The sequence below is a fragment of the Artibeus jamaicensis genome, unplaced genomic scaffold (assembly GCF_021234435.1).
Source record: "Artibeus jamaicensis isolate MK-2021 breed Jamaican fruit bat unplaced genomic scaffold, CSHL_Jam_final contig_60, whole genome shotgun sequence".
Taxonomy (NCBI): Eukaryota; Metazoa; Chordata; class Mammalia; order Chiroptera; family Phyllostomidae; genus Artibeus; species Artibeus jamaicensis.
In genome coordinates this window covers 11,239,642-11,263,304 of record NW_026521900.1, presented here as the reverse complement: position 1 = coordinate 11,263,304, position 23,663 = coordinate 11,239,642, and the positions used below count along the sequence as shown (strand labels likewise).

At 45.9% G+C, this 23,663-nt stretch overlaps 2 protein-coding genes across 3 annotated transcripts in view; one reads left to right on the top strand and one right to left on the bottom strand.

The window, feature by feature from the left end:
* Positions 1 to 4,944: 4,944 nt before the first annotated feature.
* On the bottom strand, positions 4,945 to 20,720 carry PPP1R3F (protein phosphatase 1 regulatory subunit 3F). 2 transcript variants are annotated; one of them, XM_037159099.2, is made up of 4 exons: positions 19,701 to 20,720; positions 10,197 to 10,252; positions 9,602 to 9,684; positions 4,945 to 6,979 (listed from the first exon to the last, which is right to left on the bottom strand). In XM_037159099.2, the coding sequence occupies exons 1-4, from the start codon at positions 20,699 to 20,701 to the stop codon at positions 5,687 to 5,689; spliced, it is 2,433 nt and encodes an 810-aa protein (XP_037014994.2). In that variant the 5' UTR covers positions 20,702 to 20,720; the 3' UTR covers positions 4,945 to 5,686. The 2 variants fall into 2 exon arrangements, with proteins under 2 accessions (XP_037014994.2, XP_037015002.2); XM_037159107.2 differs by having other exon boundaries at positions 9,602 to 9,681.
* Positions 20,629 to 23,663, top strand: part of FOXP3 (forkhead box P3) — a 19,273-nt gene continuing 16,238 nt past the window's right edge. Inside the window, exon 1 of the mRNA XM_037159136.2 lies at positions 20,629 to 20,738. The gene's annotated coding sequence lies outside the window, so the exon portion shown is untranslated. The remainder of the gene's footprint in view (positions 20,739 to 23,663) is intronic.

The following is a 23,663-nucleotide window of genomic DNA, read 5'->3' as shown; positions in this document are numbered from 1 at the left end:
AAGTTCTTTAGATTCTATATTTCCCATACTATTCTTGCCCTCCACCCTATCTATTTGTTACCTACTGTCTATGCTACTTATTTTCTGTACCTTCTCCCCCCTTCTCCTCCTCCCATTCTCCTGTTGCTAACCCTCCATGTGATCTCCATTTCTATGGTCCTGCTCCTGATCTAGCAGTCCTCTTAATTTGCTTTTGTTTTAGGTGTGGTTGTTAATAACTGTGAGTTTGCTGTCCTTTCACTGTTCATATTTTTTAATCTTCTTTTTCTTAGATAAGTCACTTTAACATTTTATATAATAAGGGCTTGGTGATGATGAACTCCTTGAATTTGATCTTATCTGAGAAGCACTTTATCTGCCCTTCCATCCTAAATGAAAGCTTTGCTGAATAGAATAATCTTGGATGTAGGTCTTTGGATTTCATGACTTGGAATACTTCTTTCCAGCCCCTTCTTGCCTTTAAGGTCTCTTTTGAGAAATCCACTGACAGTCTGATGGGAACTCCTTTGTAGGTGACTGTCCCCTTAGCTCTTGCTGCTTCTAGGATTCTCTCCTTCATTTTAATCTTGGGTAATGTAATTATTATGTGCCTTGGTGTGTTCCTTCATGGGTCCAATTTCTTTGGGTCTCTCTGAGCTTCCTGAATTTCCCGGAAGTCTATTTCTTTTGCTAGCTTGGGGAAGTTCTCCTTTATTATTTGTTCAAATAACTTTTCCACTTGTTGCTCTTCTTCTCCTTCTGGTACCCCTATAATTTGGATGTTGGAATGTTTAAAGATGTCCTGGAGGTTCCTAAGCCTTTCCTCATTTTTTTTTTTAATTCTTGTTTCTTCATTTTTTTCTGGTTGGATATTTTTTTCTCCCTTCTGCTCCAAATTGTTGATTTGAGTCCCAGTTTATTTCCCATCACTATTGGTTCCCTGTATATTTTCCTATACTTCACTTAGCATAGCCTTCATTTCTTTAATCTAATTAGCGACCAAATTCAACCAGTTCTGTGAGCATCCTGATTACCAGTGTTTTGAACTGTGCACCTGATAGGTTGGCTATCTCTTCGCCACTTAGTTGTATTTTTTCTGGAGCTTTGATCTGTTCTTTCGTTTGGGCTTTTTTGTCTTGACACACCTGTTATGTATGAGGGGCAGAGCCTTAGGTGTTCACCAGGATGGAGCAACCCAAGTTGCTGTGCAGTGACCCTGTATGTGGGGGAGGTGTCCGAGAGGGAACAATGGTGCTTGCTCTGCTCTCTGCCGGATTTCAGTTGCTTCCCACCAACAAACTGGGCCCTTCTGGTGCTGGTTTCTGGGTGGGTGGGCTTTTGTATGTTCTAGAACCCTGTGGGTCTCTCCCAACGAACTCCCCTGTGAGTCTGGGAGTCACTCCAAGCACCCCATAGTTATTTTCAATTGGTGGTTTGAGACTTTATTTCCCTACAATGGGGCCCTGGGTTACGCAGTCCATCCTGCTCCCCAGTTGTTCCTTCTGGTTTATCTGCATGCAAACGTGGGATTGCCCACTCCACCAGCCACCGCCTTCCCCACCCTGGTCCTCCAGCCACCACCTTGTTGTGAGTCCTCTCTGCCTAGCTGTGCATCTCTGCCTCTCCTACGGTCTGGATGGATGTTTCTTCTTAAGTCCTTGGTTGTCAGACTTCCATACAGTTTAATTTTCTGTAGAAATGGTGACAGCAAGCATGCTTGCCACATTCCAAATGTCAAAGCTCTTAACATTTCACTTCTAACCACATACTTCAATGTAAATTTTTGTAGGTATCCTTTATGTTAAGAAAGTTTATTCAGCTAACTTGCTAACGTTCTTTAAATCATGAATAGATGTCAAATTTTGTCTAACCCTTTCTCTACATCTATTGAGATAATTGTGATTTTTCTCATTTAATTTGCTAATGGGGCAAATTATGCTGATTGAGTTCAAATGTTAAACCACAGTGCAGTTTTGGAATAAATCCAATTTGGTCATATTATACTTTTTAAATATACACATGGTCTCCAACTTATTATGGTTTGACTTACAATTTTTCAACTTTACAATGATGTAAAATACACATTTAAGAGAAACCATTCACCAGACTAGTGATATGCAGTACAATACTCTCTTGTGATGCTGGGCAGCAGCAGTTAGTTGAAGCTCCCAGACAGCTACAAAATCACAAGAATAAACAACCAATAGGCTACAGTGCTTTGTGTTGCCATCGTTTTTTGGATATTGTGTTTTGTGTTTTCACATCCCATCACGTCTACAAAATACCCATCTGTGTCTTCTTTTTCTGGTGAGAAGACAAGGCAATTACTTTTGAGGTTAAACTCAAAATAATTGCCCAACTGTGGGCTAAGGCAAGCGTCTGGTCACATTTAAGGTAGGCTAGGTTAAGCCATATTTGGTAGGTTATGATATTTCAACTTATGATGGGTTTATAGGGAAGTAACCCTATTATAAGTCAAAGAGCTGTATTGGACTTAGGCAATGCTATAGACAAATGTTCCTATCCCTTCAAAAACCTAGTCACTAATATGATGGTATTAGGAGGTGAAGCCTCTGGGAGGTGATTAGGTAATGAGGATATAGCCCTTATAAATGGAATCAGTGCCTTTACAAAAGAGACTCCAGAGACTGACCTTCTCCCCTCATTCTGTGAGGACACAGTGAGAAGTCTATGGATCACTAAGTTGGCCCTCACAATACACCAAAATTGCCAGCACCTTATCTTGACTTCCAAGCCTCAGAAACTGTGAGAAATAAATGTTTGTTTTTTATTAGTCTGTGTTATGTTGTTATAGCAGCCTGAACAGACTGACAGGCAGTTACCACTTAGTTTTAAATATTTGCATCTATTTTCTTGAGATTATTTGGTAATATTTGTTTTTCACTCATCAAGTTTTAGTGTCAAGGTTATATCAGCCCCATAAAACAAATTAGGAATGCTCCCACTTTTTCTATACTCTGCCTGTGTAAAATTGGAATTACTTGTTCCTTGAGTGTTTCATTAGTAAACCCATCTGGGCCCAGTTTCTGTATGGAAAGCTTTTTTTTTTAAATTTTATTGTTGTTCAAGTACAGTTTGCACTTTCCCCTCTCCACTCTCCCTCCACCCCAGCCATCCCCACCTCCTTTCCCTGATCCTACCCACCTTGATTTTTGTCCATGTGTCCTTTATAGCTGCTCCTGAAAACCCTTCACCCTTTTCCCCTCATTATCCCCTCCCACCCCATCCCCTCTGGTTACTGTCAGTTTTCTCTTTGTTCCAATATCTCTTGGTTATATTTTCCTTGCTTGTTTGTTTTGTTGATTAGGTTCTACTTAAAGGTGAGATCATATGGTATTTGTCTTTCACCACCTAACTTATTTCACTTAGCATAATGCTCTCCAGTTCTATTCATGCTGTTGCAAAAGATAGGAGCTCCTTCTTTCTCTCTGCTGTGTAGAATTCCACTGTGTAAATGTACCATAGTTTTTTGATCCATTCATTTACTGACAGGCACTTAGGTTGCTTCCAGCAGTTGGCTATTGTAAATTGTGCTGCTATGAACATTGGGGTGCATAGGTTCTTTTGAATTGGTGGGTTCTTAGGGTATAATCCCAGCAGTGGAATTGCCAGGTAAACAGGCATTTCCATTTTTAGTTTTTTGAAGAAATTATATGGAAAGCTCCTTGGCTACAGCTTTTAGGCCTACTCAAGATTACCCTTTTTTCTGGACAATTTTGACAAGATATATGTCTGTAGTAATTTGTCCATTTTATCTAATTTCTCAATGTAACTACCATAAAGTTGCCTTTTTGAACATTGATCAAATTACCACATTAATGGAAGGACACCAACATATCTCTGGAGTTCAATATTTGACAAAGTCAGAATCTCCTCATTAAAGATAGGTGAAATATGGGTGTGCTGATCTGTTTTCACTAGCTGTTTTCCATTTCCAGACCTCTACAATGCCATTCCTTCTAACTGAACTGCCCTCTCTCTTCCCCTTTATTACTTGGTAGATTGTCTCATTTTTTAAAGTTCAGCTTGAGCACTATGTCCTCTATGGTTTCCAGAGTCCCCACACTAGGCTAAGTATCTGTCCTTGGGCCCTCACAGCTCACTGTTAGTCCATTAATATCTCTGTTAATCACACTCCACTGAAATTTTTTCTCTGTGTCTGTCTTCCACATATACTGTGAGCTCCTTCATGTGTCTTAAGAGCATAGCAGAGCAGAGCAGAGGTGGTCAGTCAATAGTTGCAGAACTGAATTGAGCTTATAACCACTGAATGACCAACTAAGTTATCTAACCATCTCTTTATATTTCCTCACATATATCCATTTGTTCCTTAATTTATTTAATTCAATGGGTATTTGAGCACCCATTAAGTTCCAAAAATTCTTCTAGAAGAGAGGCTGGTGAGCAAAGAGGGAAACTAGGTGAGTGTGGTGTCCTGGAAACCAAGGATTTCAAAGTTTTTAATTGGCATGTAGTAAATATATCTATCCTTTCTTTCAAAGTTTCTGGGTCTCCTGTTTTGAGTTAGAAATGCAATGCCTGTGGATAGCAACTCTGGTATAAATTTTTTACTTCTCTGTCTTTTCTGAGCCCTTCCTAATCACGGGGACAGAGGAGTCTCTCTGCTGGTGTAAAAGGCTGGGTTTTTTTTTTAAGTAACTTCAAAACTTTGTGGCTGGCCTGGCTGGTGTGGCTCAGTGGATTGAGCGTGGGCCTGTGAAGCAAAGGGTTGCCAGTTCAATCTCCAGTCAGGGCACATGCCTGGGTTGCAAGCCAGGTCCCCAGTAGGGGACACATGAGAGGCAACCACACATTGATGTTTCTCTCCCACTCTTTCTCCTTCCCTTCCCCCTCTCTAAAAACAAATAAATAAAACAAAATAAAATAAAATAAAATAAAACAAACTTTGTGGCTGATTCACAATCAATATCCCACATCCACAGCTGACCACATCCACCATTGCAACCACATGTGACATAAAACCAATATGTGGCTGCCACTCTTCCTCCCTCTTTGACAGAATGTGGAAATGACCAAAGAACCTGCCCCCCAGAGACCATTAGACTGCATGTATTAGGACAAAGTAAGTCAAGGACATACTGAAGCAGCAGCAGACATGACCTCATCCCATGTCCCATTCCCCACTGTAGTCTTCCCATATGACCACCCTGCACACTCATTCCTGACAGAACACTGCACAGCAAGACACATCATTTCTCATAGAGCTCTATTGTGGCATATAATAATAGGTACTCTATATAAATTAAATTAAAAATAAAGCTCCAGCAGGTTGCACAGGTTGGCTGTTAATAAATATATCTCTGGGTAATTGTGCCCCAAGACCAGCTCACGACCACTCTCCCTCATCCAGAGAATTATACAAAAATAAATACAGGCTCGGGGGGTAGGGAGAAGGGAGGACATGCCCAGTTCCATTCTGAAAGTTGTCATTCCCACTATCCACCCATCCCCTATTCCATTGCATTGGTATCACCACAGGAGCCCTGTGCTGACTGGAGAGCTCAGAGACAAGGAGGACTTTCTCCAATCGAGCATTCTCGGAAGCAAAGGGCCCCCTCACTGTACAGGACACATGTGCCATCTGAACCCTCTGGGGTGGTACAGGGGCTATCCCTCCCCATACCCAAGAGGGGATGCTTGTTATTAATGGTCCCACAAGCAGCTCCTATGAGAACCAGGCCAGAGAGAGGCACAGCGCAAGCACCAGGAGGGACATACCACTGTTCAGAGCCACAGGGACCACCACCAGGCCAGCCAGGACCCCCAAAGTCTGGGTCAAGGGCCCCCAGAGCTGGGGAGGCAAAATACACACACATTCTGCAGGGACTGTTAGGGTAGAAGACCTCTTTGGGGACTCAAGGCTTGGGCCTGAACCCTCTTTATTCTGGGAGTTTACTTGGGGCCTGGCCAGGCTGGAAGGGCAGATTTCAGCCTCTGAGCTACCAAGGAGATTGAGATTTTGCCCCTGCAGCGTTGTAACAGCTGGCTCCTTGCCAGATATAGGAACCAAGCTGTCTGCTTCCTCAATCGTGAACTCCATCCTGCCTTCTGTCCCTCCCGGGAACCCTGTCACCCCAGATATCACCCTATTCATGTGCAAAGAGTCAGTGTCCTTACACATTCCCTCCTCTGGAGCCCCAGTGAACTGACCCTCTATACCCAGAACCACAGGGTTATCACATGTGGAGCCCCCTGCCCATGGAAGCCATACATCTCCCATAGTGGCTACCATGGAATGGGCCCCAGAGAGAATTTCCAGAGGTGATTCCTTGGGGGTGTCCCCTTCTGGACTGGAGGGTATCATGGAGAGCCCCTCTTCGCCCTCCCCCTCTTCATCAGGGTCTTCGGTGTCCTTGATGAGCTCTACACCACGCCCCAGCCGGGCATAGTGTAGTGTGATCTCCTCCGCCAGGGCACTGTTCAGGGCCCGCTCAGGGCCAGGCCACTTCAAGATCAGGTCTCGGTCCGTGAGTATGCCCAGGGGATGGCTGGGGGACACCCCTCCATCTGTGGAGCCCTCCCCACTACTTCCTGCCCCACCTGCAGCCACAGCAGCCCGCAGGCGGCTCAGGTGGGACAAGTAGAGCTGTTCCAGCTCCTGGTCAATGGTGTCCTCACCAAGCAACTCCTCCAACCCACTCATGACCTCCAAACCCCCAGAGGGCTCGTCCATAATAGCCCCTACCATGGGGTCCTTTCGGCCCCCTCCATTCTCACTTGATACTTCCCACACAGCCTCCACCTGTTTCAGACTAGATTCCAGGAGAGGCCCAGCTGCCCCCTCACTTGCATCTGGCCCTGAGGCCTGGTCCCTGGGGGAGCCACCCATGCCACAGAGAAAGGAGGGAGGAATCCTGATGGCACGTGGCTGGGGAACCTCCCTGAAAGCCACAGGTGGGTTTCTTCCAGGAATGTCACCTTCCTCTGGGGATTTGCCAGTCACTGTAACTTCAGAAACCTGGAGCCATGGGCAGGGGCAGGGTGCAGGAGGGGAGAGAAAGGGAAGAAAATGAAGTAGAGGAGGGAATGAAACAAGGATAGATGGTGAGAACTGGTAACAGCCCACACCCAGCCCCATAGGTGCTTCCAGATTTCTTTCAAAACTCCTTAAAGAGCCTTCTGTAATTCTCTAAATTCCAAACACTATGTCATCTATATTGAAATAACAAAATCAGATGAAGTAAAGGGGGATTCCTCCAAATCATAAAGCTGAGTTGAATGTCTGTCAGTAAATACTGTTGGTTGGCTTCCAAAACATATCTAAAACATACACATGAATTTATGTATTTTTTCTTTTAAAAAAATTATTCCCTACCCTGGCTGGTGTAGCTCAGTGGATTGAGTGCGGGCTGTGAAGCAAAGGGTCGCTGGTTCAATCCCCAATCAGGGCACATGCCTGGGTTGTGAGTCAGGTCCCCAGTGGGGGCCATATGAGAGGCAACCACACATTGACGGTTCTCTCCCTCTCTTTCTCTCTCCCTTCCCTTCTCTCTACAAAATAAAAAATAAATAAAACCTTTAAAATTTTTTAATTAAAAAAAATTTAATTATTACCTAGCTCTGTCTTTTGACAAGGCCTAGAAACAATGACCAACCTAGTAGCAACAAGCACATCTGGTACCCAGATCTAAATACCATTCTCCACTAAAAGGAAACAGGGCTCCTTAAATAAATGGCTGTTTCCAAGTTTGGAGCAAGTAAAGTACCAGATGAGTCTGGGACATACTGCCGTACCAGAATATGAAGAAGTGATCAAATAATGTTACAGGTATATGTAAAAAGGACTCTGGAGATGATCTAAATAAGCTTTCAGTGGCCAGAGGCAGTTCAACTTAAGCATCCAAAAATAAGGACAATGGATTGCAACTCATCAAATATGCTTAAAATTCATGAGTTAATAATGACATATGAAAACCAAAAATCCTTTATTTGGTCACCTTTGGAGAATTTGATTTACTCTGAAAACTGATAAACAAAAAGGGAAAAATTAAATATTTATATATCTTTTTCTGTACAGACTATGTACCTTCAAGGTACACACTTTAAGACAATGTGAGAAAGTTTTTCTTTAGAGAATAATTGCAACTAATAAACAAAGTGGAGATAAGAGAATGAACAGAATCAATGCTATTTAAATTAATAAATAGATTATTTAAATAGATTATACCTAATAATTTAATAAAAGTAATACCTTAATAAATTAATTAAATATAATAATAGATCAGAATAATTAAACTGAATTAATAAATTAATAAAAATTTTCCCTGGCTGGTGTAGCTCAGTGGATTGAGCGCAGGCCTGCAAACCAGAGGATCACGGTTCGATTCCCAGTCAGGGTACATGCCTGGGTTGCAGGCCAGTTCCCAGCAGTGGACACATGAGAGGCAACCATACATTGATATTTCTCTCCCTCTCTCCTTCTCTTCCCATCTAAAGAGAAGTGAATAAAATCTTTTTAAAAATTTTAAGTAAGAAATGTGTTTCCACATGGATACAATCAGCCAAATACAGACTGTGGAAAATTCAATAGGACAAACAAGATTTCTTGAATAAGCAAATTGCAAGAAAAGTGAGGGAGATTTAAAAATCTAAAATGATCCATCAACCAAATGCAATGTGTTGACATTGTTTGGGTCCTAAAAGACTTATGAGATAAGGAAATTTGAACACTGACCAAATATTTGATGGTACTAAGGAATTACTGTTAATTTTCTGAAGTGTGATGATGGCACTGTTTTTTTTTAAGACTTATTAATTGTATGAGACACAAACAGAAGTATTTATGGACTGGATAATGTCTGGATTTTTTTCTACAGTCTATTTCCTTCACAGCAGCCAGAAGGAGCCTGTTAAATCCCAAATCAAAGTATGGCCTTTCCCGGCTCATGACTCTCGTGACTCCCTTGACACTCAGAGTAGAAACAGAAGTCTTCTCCATGGTCTATGAGGCCCTATACAATCAGTCCCTGTCATCGTTCCAACCTCACTTCCTCCTGCTCCCTCTCACTAACTGCTCCTTGCTGTTCCTCACACACATTGGTCATGGCACTGCTCCAGGACTTTGCACTTGCATGGGATGTTCTTACCCTAGTTATCCACATGGCTTACTCTCTCACTTTCTTCAGATCTTTGCTCATATCTCACTTACCACTAAGGCCTTCCCTGGCCACTCTAAAATCTAAAGTTGCAAACTTGTCACATACATACCCTCCACGTTCTCTCCCACTCCCTCTTCCCCTCCCTCTCCCTTTTTTTCTTTAGCAGTCATCATCATCTAAAGTATCGTATATTTTTCTGTTTTATGTTATGGCTCTCTCCACTGAAATGTAAGGAAGTCCCTTGATTACAGCATTTTTAGCTGCTACTATATTCCTAGCATCCCTAACAGTACTTTGCACAGAGTAAGCATTCAACATATATTCGTAAATGACATTAGGATAAGCCCAGATAAATAACTGCATTCTATACTTCCACCTTAAAGTTCTGATTTAGGGGATCTCTCTCCAACCTAGGGTGGACCCAGAGCAAGTCAGCACCCACCAACCAGCTGTCTATACAGAGGCTTCCAGGTCCTGCTTACCTGAATTGTCATCTGTGGCCATGGACGGAGAGGGGTGGGGGCCACCAGGGGACCCGCTGACTCCTGGACATCAGGATGCTCTGCTGGAGAGAAGAAAAGGGCAGCATTGGGGTAAGGCAGGTGTACAAGCAGGTCTGGTTTGGTTAAGAAAATTTGTTCTAGCCCTGGCTGGTATGGCTCAGTGGATTGAGTGCTGACCTGCAAACCACAGGGTTGCCAGTTTGGTTCCCAGTCAGGGCATATGCCTGGGCTACAGGCCAGGCCCCCAGTAGGGGGCGCACAAGAGGCAACCACATATTGATGTTTCTTTCTTCCTCCCTTCCCCCTCTCTAAAATTAAATAAAATCTTTTAAAAAAAAGAGGCACTCATTGATGTTTCTCTCCCTCTTTCTTCTTCCCGTCCCCTCTGTCTACAAATAAAATAAATAAAGTCTTTAAAAAACATAAAAGTTGTTCTAACCAATGGGCCATTTTGCCTCTGAAGATTTCTGTGCCAGTCTAAGGCAGAGGTGCCTCTTAATTTGTATAGAAAGGAAAAGGGGAGGAAGAAATGGTAAATATAAGCTAAAACTCCTACCACCTGCCAATTGCTTACCCACTGCAGGGGTATTATCATCCATGTTCTTCATCCTCAGCTCTTCCTCATTAGGCCTGTGGGGCAGAGAAGAGAATGCATAGATCTGACACCCTGAGAAGCCAGTTCTGCCATCCACCAGCAACTTCTGAGCCTGAAATCTGCTGTTTTCTCTTCTGCTACCTCCTTTCTGTATTATAAAAGTCCTACATGCTCATTATAAAAAATTTACAAAATACAGGAAAGCATAAAGCAATAAAAAGTGACATTAGCCAGAGGCAACCACCATTACCATTTTGGAAATTTTCATTCCAGACATTCTATGAAAGTGTTTAGATTCTGCAGATATAATTTCACAGATGGTTTTGTCCATTTAACAGTAACAAGCACCATTATATACTTCTATAAACATTTGAAATGGCTGCTTCCTACTCCTGTTATATGTACTCGCCATAAGGTAAGTAACCATCCCCAGCCTACTGAGCAGCTAGGTTATTTCCTCCGTTTCACTCTCAGAAAGCAGGCTTCAGCAGAAATCATTGGATATAGCTTTATGAACAACTTGGATCATTTCTTTAGGGTATCTTCCTAGCTATGGAGGAACCCAATTTTCCAAGAAAGGGCAGATGAGGACCATGGGGCTCAAGAAGCAGCAAAAGGGAGAAAGTGCCTGGAGAATGAGACAGAGGTCAGCAGAAAAGGAAGTAACCCAGGGTCATAGAGTCCTGGGTGCCATTACCAACCCTCCACCCATCACCTGGCAAGGCACCTAACCTCCCTGAGCCTCACCCCCTCACCTTAAAACAGAGCACAGGGGATCCAGGATGAGCACACCAAGCACAGGGCAGTCAAGAGAAATGAGGACACCAAGCCAGACACCAGTGCCTGGCACAGATGAGAAGCTGAATCACCCGTAGATATTTGTTGGTCTTGATCCTCCTTCACCAGGCAAATCAAACCCAAAGTCTGAGTGGCATAAGCCAAGTGTATTTCAGCAGTCCCTGCCAGGGATGCAGTCCCGAGGATCATGGGGAAATCACTGTTCTGATTCTCACCAATGAGTATCAAGTGCTTAGAGATTAAGGCAGTGAGGGAAACATTAGCTGAAATGTGCAGAGATCTGACGTGAGTTCAGGTAACTTGATGATGTTGACATTTCTGAAAATGGTTGCAATTTTTTTGAAAACACGTAATCACAATTACCTTTACAGAAACAGAATATCACAGTAGTTACTATGGTGTTAGGCACAGTGCTAAGTGTCCCACACACACTATTAATTAAATCCTCACAGCAACCCTGAGACAGGCACTTTTAATCCTCTGAAGTAGGCAGTGGTTTTTTAAAATATTTTATTTATTTTTATAGAGAGGGGGAGGGAGGAAGAGAGGGAGTGAAAAAAATCAATCAGTTGCCTTGCCCACATGCACCAAAGGGGGACCAAACCCACAACCTAGGCAGGCACCCATATCAGGAATCGAACTTCTGACCTTTTGCTTTGTGGAATGACACCCAACCAACTGAGCCATACCAGTCAGGGCCCAAGTAGGCAGCATTATTATCATCTTAAGAATGATGAAATGGAAGCTAATTAAATGGCTCAAGGTCAGCAGCAAGGATCAAAACCCAAGCCTTCCTTCTAAGTCTGCTCCCAACCAACAAACTGCTGCTACTTGGACGAGGAAGACTAAGGTCTCTCACACTCCAACCCCATCTCCATTCCTTTTCAGGAGCAGATCAAGGGAGACAGCAATAACAGACAAGATCCCTACCTCCTACTTCTTTCAAGTTTTTCTTTAGACCTGCTTTTTGTCCACATATTCATTCCCAGCTTCCCTGTCTTCGTGGGACATGTGGCTAGGAAACCACCAGACACAGAAGCAACTGCAAAAATTGCTTTTTATTAGCACCCTCGGGGAAGAAACTTGAACTGTATACTTGGATCTACAGTCTTGAAGCTCTGGAAGAAACCATCTGTCTTTCACCATGAACCAGGGCTCATTTGCCCCACCAGAGGTCTTTGGTTGGGAATACTACAGAACCTGGAGTGGGTGACACCAGAAGCCCAGCCATCAACTCCTGCCAATCGTGGATGAGAAAGGAGATTTCAAAGCAAACCAGCTTTGTACTGCACCAGTCCCCTCAGTGGCTCTAAAATCCAGATCTTCAATTTTTGGCCCAACATGACTTCTGCTAACTTCTTTGCTCGTGAAGTCTTCTATCTTTTAAAAAATGTCATCTTCCTAGATCTTCTACAGCAAAGCTCTTCCAGAAGACCCACAAAGAGACAGAAAGGCAGCCCTCCCTCCCAGGGGTAGGACTGTGCAAGTTGTCCCCTGCCATCTGCCCCAGAACTGACATACTTGACCAGGCTTTTAAAAGCCACTGCAGTGTCCTGGATGTATATGAAAGAGAAGGGGGTGGGGATTCAAGACAGAGCCAATCAGCAAGAGAAGAACTCCACAGTTCAGTTAAGAAAGGAGAGAGAAGTAAAACAAACACAAAACAAATCCTTCAGCCCCCAGAGCATCTCTTCCATAGCCAAGGAGGGTGAGAAGAGGGGCAACATTCAAATATCAGGTCAAGCAATTCAGCCAGCCCCAAGATCATGAAGTCAGCAAAAGTACACAGGTCACTCTCTACCTCTGAAGTCAGACATGAAAACAGAAGGCAAAAGCACCTATTGTTCACCTCCTCCCCCAAGAGCCATTTTCATTGATATACCAAATCATTTGAAAACCTTCACATCTATCTTTCAAAGCAATACCCTTCCCTTCCTACAAATATAAAAAGTGAGACTCAAGAAACCATGCCTCTACATACACTAACTACACACCACACTGATAGTACCCAAAGAGGGCTTCATTTTGAAGAGTGCTTGAAACTCTGAGCTTAAGTAAAGGGAAAACCTAAATATCCTCTCTTCCACAGTAAACATTCAAGGGCAACTATGACTTTAATCAAAAGGAGGATGGTGAGAGAAATGGAGTACCAATGCATACTGACTCACTCATCAGTAACAGAGAAGAAGCATTCTTAGAAAAATGGAGAGGGAAAAGATTAAGAACAAAACTGTACCCCAGTGTGCTTACTAATTTTTGAGAAGGAAACCTGCTCTTTTGGCACCAGCCTCACAAGTGCCACATGGTTATCTCCTCAAGGGCAATGGGCAATAGTGGGCTGGAACACATAGGCCTAGGAACATTTTGGACACAAATCCTTTAGTTGCTCATGAGAACTAATCAAGATTGTAGCCTAGAAGGGGCCTGCATGCCAGTTACCTGGGCATGAAAATTCTTCCTACTGTCAGGAAACTCAATGGTCACTGACCTCAGGTGACACCCAGAGAAACCAGGGGGTGAGATTTCAGAAAGAGGTGCCATCAGCCCCAGCCTAGGCCAGCCAAAACAGAAAAAAGTAAATCTCCAGTCAGAGTAAGTGAGCGAGGGCTGACAACCCCCATGGGAAAAGAGCAAAGCAGACTTTCAGAGCACTCCCATCACCGCCATCACCACCGCCCATGTCCTCTGTGAGCACCCCCGACGCTCATGTTTTCAAAGAACTTGGCCAGCCCAAAGTGGGTCACATAATAAAACCCAAAGGGAAACTCAGCAGACCCCAGCTCTCGTGCAGTCAACCTGAAGATAAGGCTGACTATGGGGGCGGGGGAGACAGGTGGCTTCAGAATTCAGAAACCTGCCTTTTGATACTTGGAATCCCAGTTACCCTGAGCCATCTGCTTTCTGAAAAGCGCAGCATTTGAAGGTGCCTGTGAAAGCCATCAAGTTATATGGGGCATTGATCTGTCTTTCCCAGCTAGTCTGTGTGTCAATCTGGGACTTAGGGACCATCGAGCAGAGTGGAAGGGAGTTTATTGTGCCATGAGATTCTTTTACAGTGGTAACTTCATTCATTTGACCATGACCCACAGTAAGAAATACATTGTACATCGTAATCCAGCATACCCCATGCATGTGTGAACACATATTCATACTTAACTGAGAAACTTACCTTTACCACATTGTGATGCACTGATTATTCCCTATGCTATTTATTGTTTGTTGGAATCCAGTAAGTTAATTTCACATCTTAAGCAAGGGTCATGACATGTAATTTTGAATAAACTTGGCTCCGCCATCTACCAGCTGTGTGACCTAAAACTCTCTATGCCTCAGTTTCTTCATCTGCAAAGAGGGAATAATAGTGATACCTACCTCAGAGAGCTAGACTGAGGAAATACGGGAAAATTGCCATGAAGTGCTTAACAGTAATCCCCTCCACTTTCCCACTGAGGGAAACTGAGGCTCTGAAAAGGAAAGTAACTTGCCCAGCATTGCCCAGCTGGTAGTACACATTACCTAACCTGATACAGCAGTTAAAAACTGGGCCACTAGAGCAGCACTGCCCCAGCACAGAACCCAGCTCTGCCACTTTCGTACATATGGCCTCAGTTGCACACCCTTAACCATGCTGCCATACTAGTTTTCTATGGAATAAAAGAGGATCACTTTTACTAAGTCCTCACTCTCCAGACAACTAAAGATCGCCCCTGGCCCATCCCGTTCTGACTTTTGATTATTCTGGTCTCCCCTAAGGCTACCAACTTGGTAAGTAGGTTGGGTTCCCATCCATTCAGTACAGGTGCACCTAAAAAATCATTGAGGCCTTACTGTGCATCCGCCCAGTGACAGATCCTGGAGACACAATGGTGAACAGATCATACTAGGAAGCTTACAATTTACTATGAAGGAAGACATAAAAAATACTCACACTCATTCTTTCAACAAACATTTATTGAGTACCTGTTAAGTGCCAGTCACCATGGCAGGCCCTGCAGGAATACAGAGGTGAATAAAAGCAGACCATGTCCCTACCCCTCACGGAGCTTACAGTCTAGCAGGGCAGAGAGGGTCATCCAATAATACCCTAATGAAGGTCTAACTACAAACTGAGGTCAGTGCCTTCTGAAAAGGAAAGAATGTCCTAGAACAAGGTGGCCCTGGCCCACACTACCGGTCAGGAAGAGCTTAGGATGCTTAAAAGGAAAACAAGCAAGGGAGGGGTAGGGGAGTGAGAAGCTGTTCAGAACACTTTGCAGGAAGTAATGGATTCAATCTTGAACAAGAGGAGTTTGAGGCATCTTTGTAACATCAGCCAAGTGGAGACATTGAGTTTGAATATATGAGGGTAAAAGAAAGGGCAAAGAGAAAGAGGAGGACCTGGGAGCTAAGAGAAAAAGCAGCAGAGTGTGGTCCCAAAGCAAGGGAATAAAGCATTTTAAATAGGAGTGCTCAGCCACTTCAAGAAGAAAACCAAAAACCTGCCTATGAAATATAAGGTGCAGTGGGCTGAAGTAAATGGAAAAGCAAGTGTAGGCAACTCTTTTAGAGCGGGGTCAAAAATAAAGGAGAGGATGATTAGGGGCTGGCCAGGAGCAGTGTGGACAGAGGTGGGATCAAAGCACAGATTTTTTAAGCAGTAGAGAGATGCTGGCATGTATAAAGGCTGACAGAGGATCGGGTGAGGGGAGCAGTGAAAAGCTGCTAGAAAAGAAATAGAAACTGATTATGTCAGGTTCTGGAGCAAATGGAAGAGAATGGAACCTAGAACACGAGTGGAGGAATTGGCCTGAGGGAAGAAAAAGCCCCCTCCTACCCTGCAACACGAAGGAGAGAAATCAGTTTAAAGGCATGGGGTTTGCAAGTTGTGGGGAGTTCCACTCTTATGGCTTCTATTTGTTTTTTGGTTTGGGGGGGTTGTATTTTTTTGAAGCAGGAAGTAAAGTCTGAAGGTAAAGAACATTGGAAAGAAACACATCATGGAAGAGACAAAATGGATCATAAAAATAGGACTGCTGGGCAGGGTGGAAAATAATCCTCAATTTGTGATGATGCCCATCTGCTCTACTACACAACATTCTCTAACAGGGCTTGCCTGCTTGGGTGATGGGTGCTATCAAAAAACCTGAGCCTGAGGACGTCAGAATGAACAGGCTTCCCAGAAGAAGCACTCTTAGAACTGAAGGATCAAAACAAGACTCCAATGGGCACAGGACCAATATTCCTGGTGACAAAAGTAGCATGGGCAAAGGCCCTGATGCAGGAAGGGGCAAGGATCCTTAGAAAGATCATGGTGATAGGAGCTCAAAAGGCAGAAGGAAGCATGAGATGAGACTAGCAGCCAGAGGCCAGACTGGGGGAGAGGGAAGTAGGTGCCTGAAAGCCATGCTGAGGCTTTCTTGGTCTTTGTTTTCAAGAATAGGATATCTCCTAAGGGTGTTAAACCAGCGCAGACCAGGAGGGCTCCTCCCCATACCAACCCTGGGACTTTGGACTTGGGGAACCTGTTTGCTGAGGAAAAAAAGAGATAAACCAGTCTATCTCACACTAGAATGTTGAAAGGATTAGATGACACTTTGCATGAAAATAGCCAAGTGCCTAGACATCTTCCAGGTCTCAAATGACAAGCCCTCTGAACCTGTCCCTTTCTGCCCAGTTCCATCACAAGCCCTCTGACATCTAAGTGCCAGTCTGCATCTTTCTCCTTGTATGAACCTAGGACTGTGGCCAGCACATAGTAGGCCCTCAATAAATGCTTGCTGATGGATCATCTCTAAGCCAAGGGTTATCAAAAGCCTGGTCAAGCAACTTAGGGAATGCAGGCATTTCAGTTTCTGAGCTGTATCCCGATGGCTACCATAAACTTCTCCTGTGTTTCCCTGTGGCTGCACCTGGTGCACAGTGGGCCTGCAGCCATCACTTCCTGAATAGGAAGACCTCTGTGACAGGACTCCAGCAGGTTAAGGCTATCTTCTGAGATCCTCCACCATTTCCGAGAGGACTGAGTCTTAGGGGGCAGCTGTTCAACAGCGCTCCAACTCATCGGCAGCACACAGGTTTTAAAACAATAATAAGTTGAAATGTACTCACCAAGAAAGCCACCGACCTACAAAGAAAATCTTATCGCTGATCTTGCAATGAGCACCAACCTCCCTTTGCAAGAGCTGAGATCAAAAGATAAAGAAGCTATCAAAAAGCCATCTGCCCACTTAAAATAATATCACAAGTCATGTTAAGAACCACAGACCTGGGGCCAGATACCAAAACAATTGTCTGAACGGGCTGTTTCAATTTCTCCTTAAAACCACCCATGTATTTTAAAAGAAAAACACCCTCTCCACCCACCTTGGCCCTGCGAGCTTTTGATTTCTGTTCCCTTCCTTTCACACTCTAAAATGACCAAACTCCATTACCCGAACTGTTGCGTCTTACAGACAACTCCCACGACACCCAGCTGGGATGACGACTTGAGAAAAGGTGATTCTTGGACACTGGAACGGCTCAATATCTTGGATCTGGGTGGTGGTTACACAAGGGCAGATATGTAAAAATCCACTGAGCCCTACACTTAAAATTGGTATACTTTATGTAGCTATCCCTCAATAAAGAAAAACAAGCAAGCAAGCAAACAAACAAAAACAGAAGAGCAAAGCATAACATGCCAAGAACACCAGGAGCAAAATGCACAATTTGCCCTGAATCCTACCAGGCCTTCAAAAGAAACCATTTAAAAAAAATTTGCCCCTGGTCCCATCACTCACTAGCTGAGTGAAACTGAACGAACTGGCTTACCTCTCTGACCTACCTCTTTCCCCCTCTATTAAATGGGCATAATCATAGCACCTATAGCATACAGCATGCACAGCAGCAGGACACAAGAGAGAATGAACTCGAAGCTCTTAGCAGATATTAGTACATGCTGGCCACTGTTATTTTTTGCAGCTACCATCAAGCTTCAGTTACCTTGCCAATGTTTGCTGCGTCCAATCCAACCAAAGTGACTTTCATTCTCCTTTAGCAGATGAGAATACTGAGGCAAGGACACACAGCTGGTGACAGGCAGAGCAGAGTTTGGGAGGAGAATCGAAGGAACTGTACATGTGATTAAGTACTGACACTAGCTCACCCCTATATGGCACTACTATGAGCTAAGCTAGGTTCTTTTACTCATCTCCTGTGAAGAAGGTATAATTATTTGTTTTACAGATGAGGGTACTGAGACACAATGCAGGTTGGCCAAGATTACAAGGCTAATATAAAGGGGAGATATGGGATTTGAACCCAAGTACTGATCCAGAATCTATACTCTTAATTAATGCTGTAAGGAAAGCCATGCTGCTCGTCCCCTTAGACTAAGTTTCAGGTTACTATGGGTCTCACAGGCTGAGGTAAGTGGGTGCTTGCCTGCTTGCTCAAGTACCAGGCACATCTGCCCACCAACTGAGCTAGATCGTTCTGAACAACTCACAGCCCAAGGCCTTGCCAGGACCACATCTTGCAGCCAGAGGCTACTGAGCAAGTATATACAAGGTCCAAAAAGCACTTTCCCATTCCCATTTCCAGTCCTCTTATGACCAGCAAAATGTATTTCCCACACATGCATGAATCTACTTATCTCAGACTAGACTTAGTTGACCCCCCAAAAGAATCAGGCCTATGTGCTATAACTTGAACTCAAAGCTTGATAGAGAAAACCTAGAATCTTGTCTCAGAGGCTTTTGGGGTTAACTGGCTCTTTTTACCAGGTGGCATGGCAAAACCAAAGGACAAGACCTTCAAGTCCAGGCCCATCTGATTCTGCCTCTGCCACAACCAATGCCTTGCATTGAGAGGATGGGCTCAACCACTTGTCTCAACAGGAAGCCTCAGACTTGATTAGAGCATAACAGTAAAGAGGGTGCACAGGCTTCAAGGTTAGTCATGGCCGAAATGAAAAGTCAGGCACCATCACATTTCTCTCTCTGGAGCCCTGGTTTCCCACTGTCAAATGGGGGTCAGATTCCCTGCCCCGGTAACTAGCAAGGTACCTCGTGACACTACCATGTCTCAGCAGTTCTCTACACTCCATCACAGTCTACCATTCACACCAAGCTCATTCCCACCTCAGGACTTTTGTACTTGCTGTTCTGCCTATAACACCCTTACTCCCATGTGTGCATAACTGCTCATCATCATTCAGGACTCAGTTTAAATGGCACCTCCTCAGGAAAGTCCTCCTCCCTTTCCTTTTCTACAAATTCTCTTCCTCCACATCTGTGGATAATTCTTAACATCATACAGGACTCACCTCCTCAAAAGCCCTCCATGAATACCCTAAGATAGATATTCCCTCCCAAATTGCCTCCCCTTACTCAATTTTACTTTCCTCTCAGCAGTTAACCTTATCCCTGTATTTCTTATCTGCTTTTTTCCCCCCAACTGTCTCCCATAGGAACCTGTAAGATCCTTGAGGGCAGGAAAGATGTCTTATTCAGGGATTTACAGTGGAATTCAATAAATGAATGAATAAAACCCCAGTAATACAGAGCCTAGCACATGTATGGCTTCTTATCACTCTTTGACTGACTGGCTGAATGTACCCTCCTCCCTGTCCTGGAGAGCAGGACCAAGGGGTTCCTGGGTCAGGACGTTTGTCTGCCATCCTGGACACAGCCCTGCGTTGGCGGAGGTGGCGCTGGCAGACATTACCTGCGCCTCACCGGCTTCATGCAGCTCTTCAGCTGCCTGACCTCAGCCTCCACAGGACCCTGGGACTCGGGCTGTGGCTCCAGCTGTGGCAGCTGCTGCTGCTGGGGCAGCCCTTCAGCATCAGTGGGTGTGGGAGCGGGTGCGATCCGGAGCAGGACTGTGTAGTTGCGGCCGTGGTTGTTGGCCCAGAAAGTGCCCTCGGGCGTCTCATAGCGCACCACGAAGTCCAGGCGCGCCCCATCACCCGCACCCTCAGCAAAGGGCAGCTGGAAGGCAAAGCGGTCGGTGCTGCCGCCATCGTCGGGCGAGGATGCGGACACCTGGCCAGAGACCAGGCCAAGGCCCGAATCCAGGATGGGATCTCCTGTTCCTGGTCCTCCCGCTCCTGGCCCCGGCGGGCTGCGCGGGACGTAGCGCGCTGGGTGGTCGCAGAAAGATGCCCAGCCGTCGTGTGAGGCCCGCACGTGCACCGCCTTCTCGAAGGAGCGGTTCAGCACGCGCACCAACCCGCGCAGCACAGGTGGGCGCCCCCCCGGCACCCACACCCCGGCAACCCCGGGGACCGCTCCCGGAGGCGGCAGCAGCGCCTCCAGCTCCACCATGACGCGCCCCAAGCGCTCCAGACGGCCCGGTGCAGGCGGCAGCGAAAATGTGGGCACCAAGTAAAAACCCCCGCCAGCGGGGACGGGGCACAGCGGTGAGGGCTCGGGGCAAGCCTCCTCTTCCTCCTCCCCTTCATCCCCATCCTCGCCATCGTCGTCCTCGTCAACCCCTCCGCCATCGCCATCTTGCCCGGCCACCGCCGCCATCTTGCCCGCCCCAGGCCCGCCCCACGGCCGGTAGCGGCGCAGCTGCGCCAACGGCAACCCCAGGGCCTCATCTGCGAACAGCACCCTCCGCGGGGCCACCGCTGCCTCGACAGAGGTGCGGGGCTCGCCCGCGGCCGGCGAGGGGGGCGCAGGAGGCCGCAGCGGGGGCTCCACAGGGGCCGTACGCGCCATATCGGCGGCGGCGGCGGCACCGACGGCACCGGCAGCGGTACGGGCGGGGGCAGGGCCTGAAGGGGCTTAGCAGCCAATGGGAAGGCCTGAGCGGGGGTAGGCAGCTAGATGAAGACAGGTGTATCAGACAGCCAATGGGAAGCCGCGCATCGGTGACGTAGCCGGTGAATCAAGTGCAGGAGAAGCACACAGCCAATAGGAATGCCCGAGAGTGGGCGGTGTAGGAGGCGGGATAATCGGTGAATCAATGGGGAGGACTGAATGGGGGTGTAGGGTCTGAGATAGTGAAGTACAACAGCTAATGAGGACGTACGGGCGGGACTGGTCTCTGGGCGGCGGGGAAATGGAAGGGCTACAGGCGATGGGGGCAGCAGGCAGCAGACAGAGAGGTCCGAAAAGTAGGAGATCCCAGGATTGCGTAGGCAGGTAATGGGATGGAAGCTAGAGACAGAGAAAAACCAATGAGGAGCCATGCGCCAAAAGCGTAGAGAAGGGGTGACGATAATGGCCAATGGTGATTCTCGTGAGCTTGCACGAGCATTCAAGGGGCGGTGCCAGAGCGGAATTAGCCAATATGGAGGCCGCAAGAAACCGGAGAGGGTGTATGAGTGCCTTGGTGGCGGGACTGGAGGGGCAGAACCAATGGGGGTGGGTGGCGAAGGCGGGAGCAGCAAGGAAGAGAGATGGCAGCTAGCCAATAGAGGAGCCAGAGCTAAGTGGAACCTTCAAAGGGCAGTGTTAAGTGACACTAGGACGAGACGTGAAAGAGCAGAGCCAACTGGAATGTTATAGGTGGCGTGAGGGAGAGGATGAAAAGTCAATAAGGAAGCCAGACGAAAGGACAGTGCGTAGGAGTCTATGGGCTGTAGGGTAGTCAAGAAACAGAACATTTACCTTCTCCTTGACCCTCTGTGACTGCCCTCTGCCCCAAGCTGTGAATCCCCACAGCCCCTGAAGACTTAGACTGCACCCTAGTGTGAGATCTAAGAAAGCAAAACGGACTCTCCTGTCGCAGTTGCTGGATGTCTTTGGCCCACTTCCAAGCCTGTGCTTGAGTGCCACTAGCCAAGAATGCCCCTAATTGTCATCCTCAGCATTCTCCAGGACTTGGCACCATAACTGAATGAATGGCCAAGTGAGAAATAAAACTTTTTTGGAAGATTAGCTTTTTCTAATCAGGTCAGCAAAAACACTGAGCCTCGCTATGCCAAAATTTGATTGGGCATGTTGGCAGGCACTGACTAAAGTAATCGCAAATCCAAGCCCTGTCTTTCTTGTCCGACTTGGCCCTGCACACCTTACATGGCCTCACCTCCTTTCTGTCTCCATCTCTTCTACCATTCCCTCTCCCAAGAGCACTATTACTTCTGCTTCCTCCATCTAGTCAATTCCTTCCACTCTCCCTCTGAGGTCTCACCTCCTGTCAGAACTGAATTGTAGTTTTTTTCCACGGAACATATCCAATCATACATTTCCTTTTCATCCTGGAAGGATTTACTGAACACCTACTGTATGCAAGGCTTTGACCCACAGCATCCCTAGGAGAAAGTCTCCGCAGCAGCCACCGTCCTCCCCTTCCCTCACATGTCTCAGTGTCCGAGGGTCATGGGTCAGGGAGGAATATGTTCCACTGTGCAGTATGTTCCACTGCACATAGGAGAAAAATCATGAAAAAATGAGGGTTTAAATGAGATAGAACTTTATTTTTTATCACCTAAAAGTCCAAACTGGTAAGTAGTCCAGGGACTCCTTCCTGCCTACCCACTTAGGGCATTGTCTGTGTCCAAGTCTAGCCCCCAGACTCTCATCCTTCAACAGATCCTATCAGCTCTCCATTTACAACATTTCCCGAATCCACTTCCTTACCCACTCCACTGCCAACATCGTCATCAGTCATTTGAACTATTGAAGTAGCCTCCCTCTCTCTGGTCCCTCTGCTTCTACTCTCACTCCTATAGTCAGTTCTATACTCAACAATTAGAGGAATCCATATGGGAAATATAGAATCTAAAGAACTTGTGACACATGGACATGAACTAAAGGGGGGGAATGAGGGGAGTGGGTGTGCAGGGTGGAGGGGAATGAAGAGGGGGAAATAGAACAAGTGTAAAGGCATAATCAATAAAATATATTAAAAAACAATTAGAGGAATCCTGTTAAATTTCAAGACAGTTCATGTCTCTCATCTGCTCACAATTCTTCTGTGGACTCCTCCCCACTCAGAATAAAAGCCAAAGCCCTCGCCATGGGTTATGAGATCTTGCATCAGCTAACCCCCCACCCTTGTCCACTCTGACCTCACCTCCTAGCCAGCCCTCTTCCTCTCATTCACACTACTTTGGCCATATGGACCTCCTTGGTACACCTTACACAAACCAGGCATACTCCCACCTCAGAGCCTTTGCACTGGCTATTTCATCTGGAATTACTCAGATGTATACATGGCTCTCTCCCTTATTTTTTTCAAGTCTTTGTCAAAGGCCCCCTTCTCTGGGGATTTTCACCCACCACTTTATTTAATCCTGCCAATTGTCCCTCAGAAGCCTTCATTTGTGAGGATGTAGCCCAGTACAGAGAAGAGGTGGTGAACTCTGCTCCTCTCTGCCTACCTGACCCCCAGCTCTCACTCTGCAAGGATCCTGTCTTTCAGCAGCAGCAGCAGCAGCAGCAGCATCACACCTCCCCACCCTGAGATCCACTCAGGTAGCCTCCAGGGACTCTTTGGGCCACTGCTCTCACTCAGTTTTCCTCCTATTTCTCTTGCCACTCCTCTGACAGTAAGGGAGAGATCATCTGAAAGGGCATAAGAGGGGTTCATTTCATACCTCTAACCCTGAAAGAGAAAACCAGCTCCTCACGAGGGGCAGGACCTGGGGCAGAGAATGAAACCTTGGCTTCTAGAATTGGCCTGGTTAATAGTTGCATAGCAGGTGTAAGAAATGTTCAGGCCCAAGTCCACAGG

Excerpts from the sequence above, each read along its gene's own strand:
- PPP1R3F (XM_037159099.2), bottom strand. The coding sequence starts at position 20,701 with ATGGCGCGTACGGCCCCTGTGGAGCCCCCGCTGCGGCCTCCTGCGCCC. Across the intron at positions 10,253-19,700 it reads ATGAAGCCGGTGAGGCGCAG|GCCTAATGAGGAAGAGCTGA; the intron begins GTAATGTCTGCC and ends TCTGCCCCACAG. Across the intron at positions 9,685-10,196 it reads TGATAATACCCCTGCAGTGG|CAGAGCATCCTGATGTCCAG; the intron begins GTAAGCAATTGG and ends TCTTCTCTCCAG.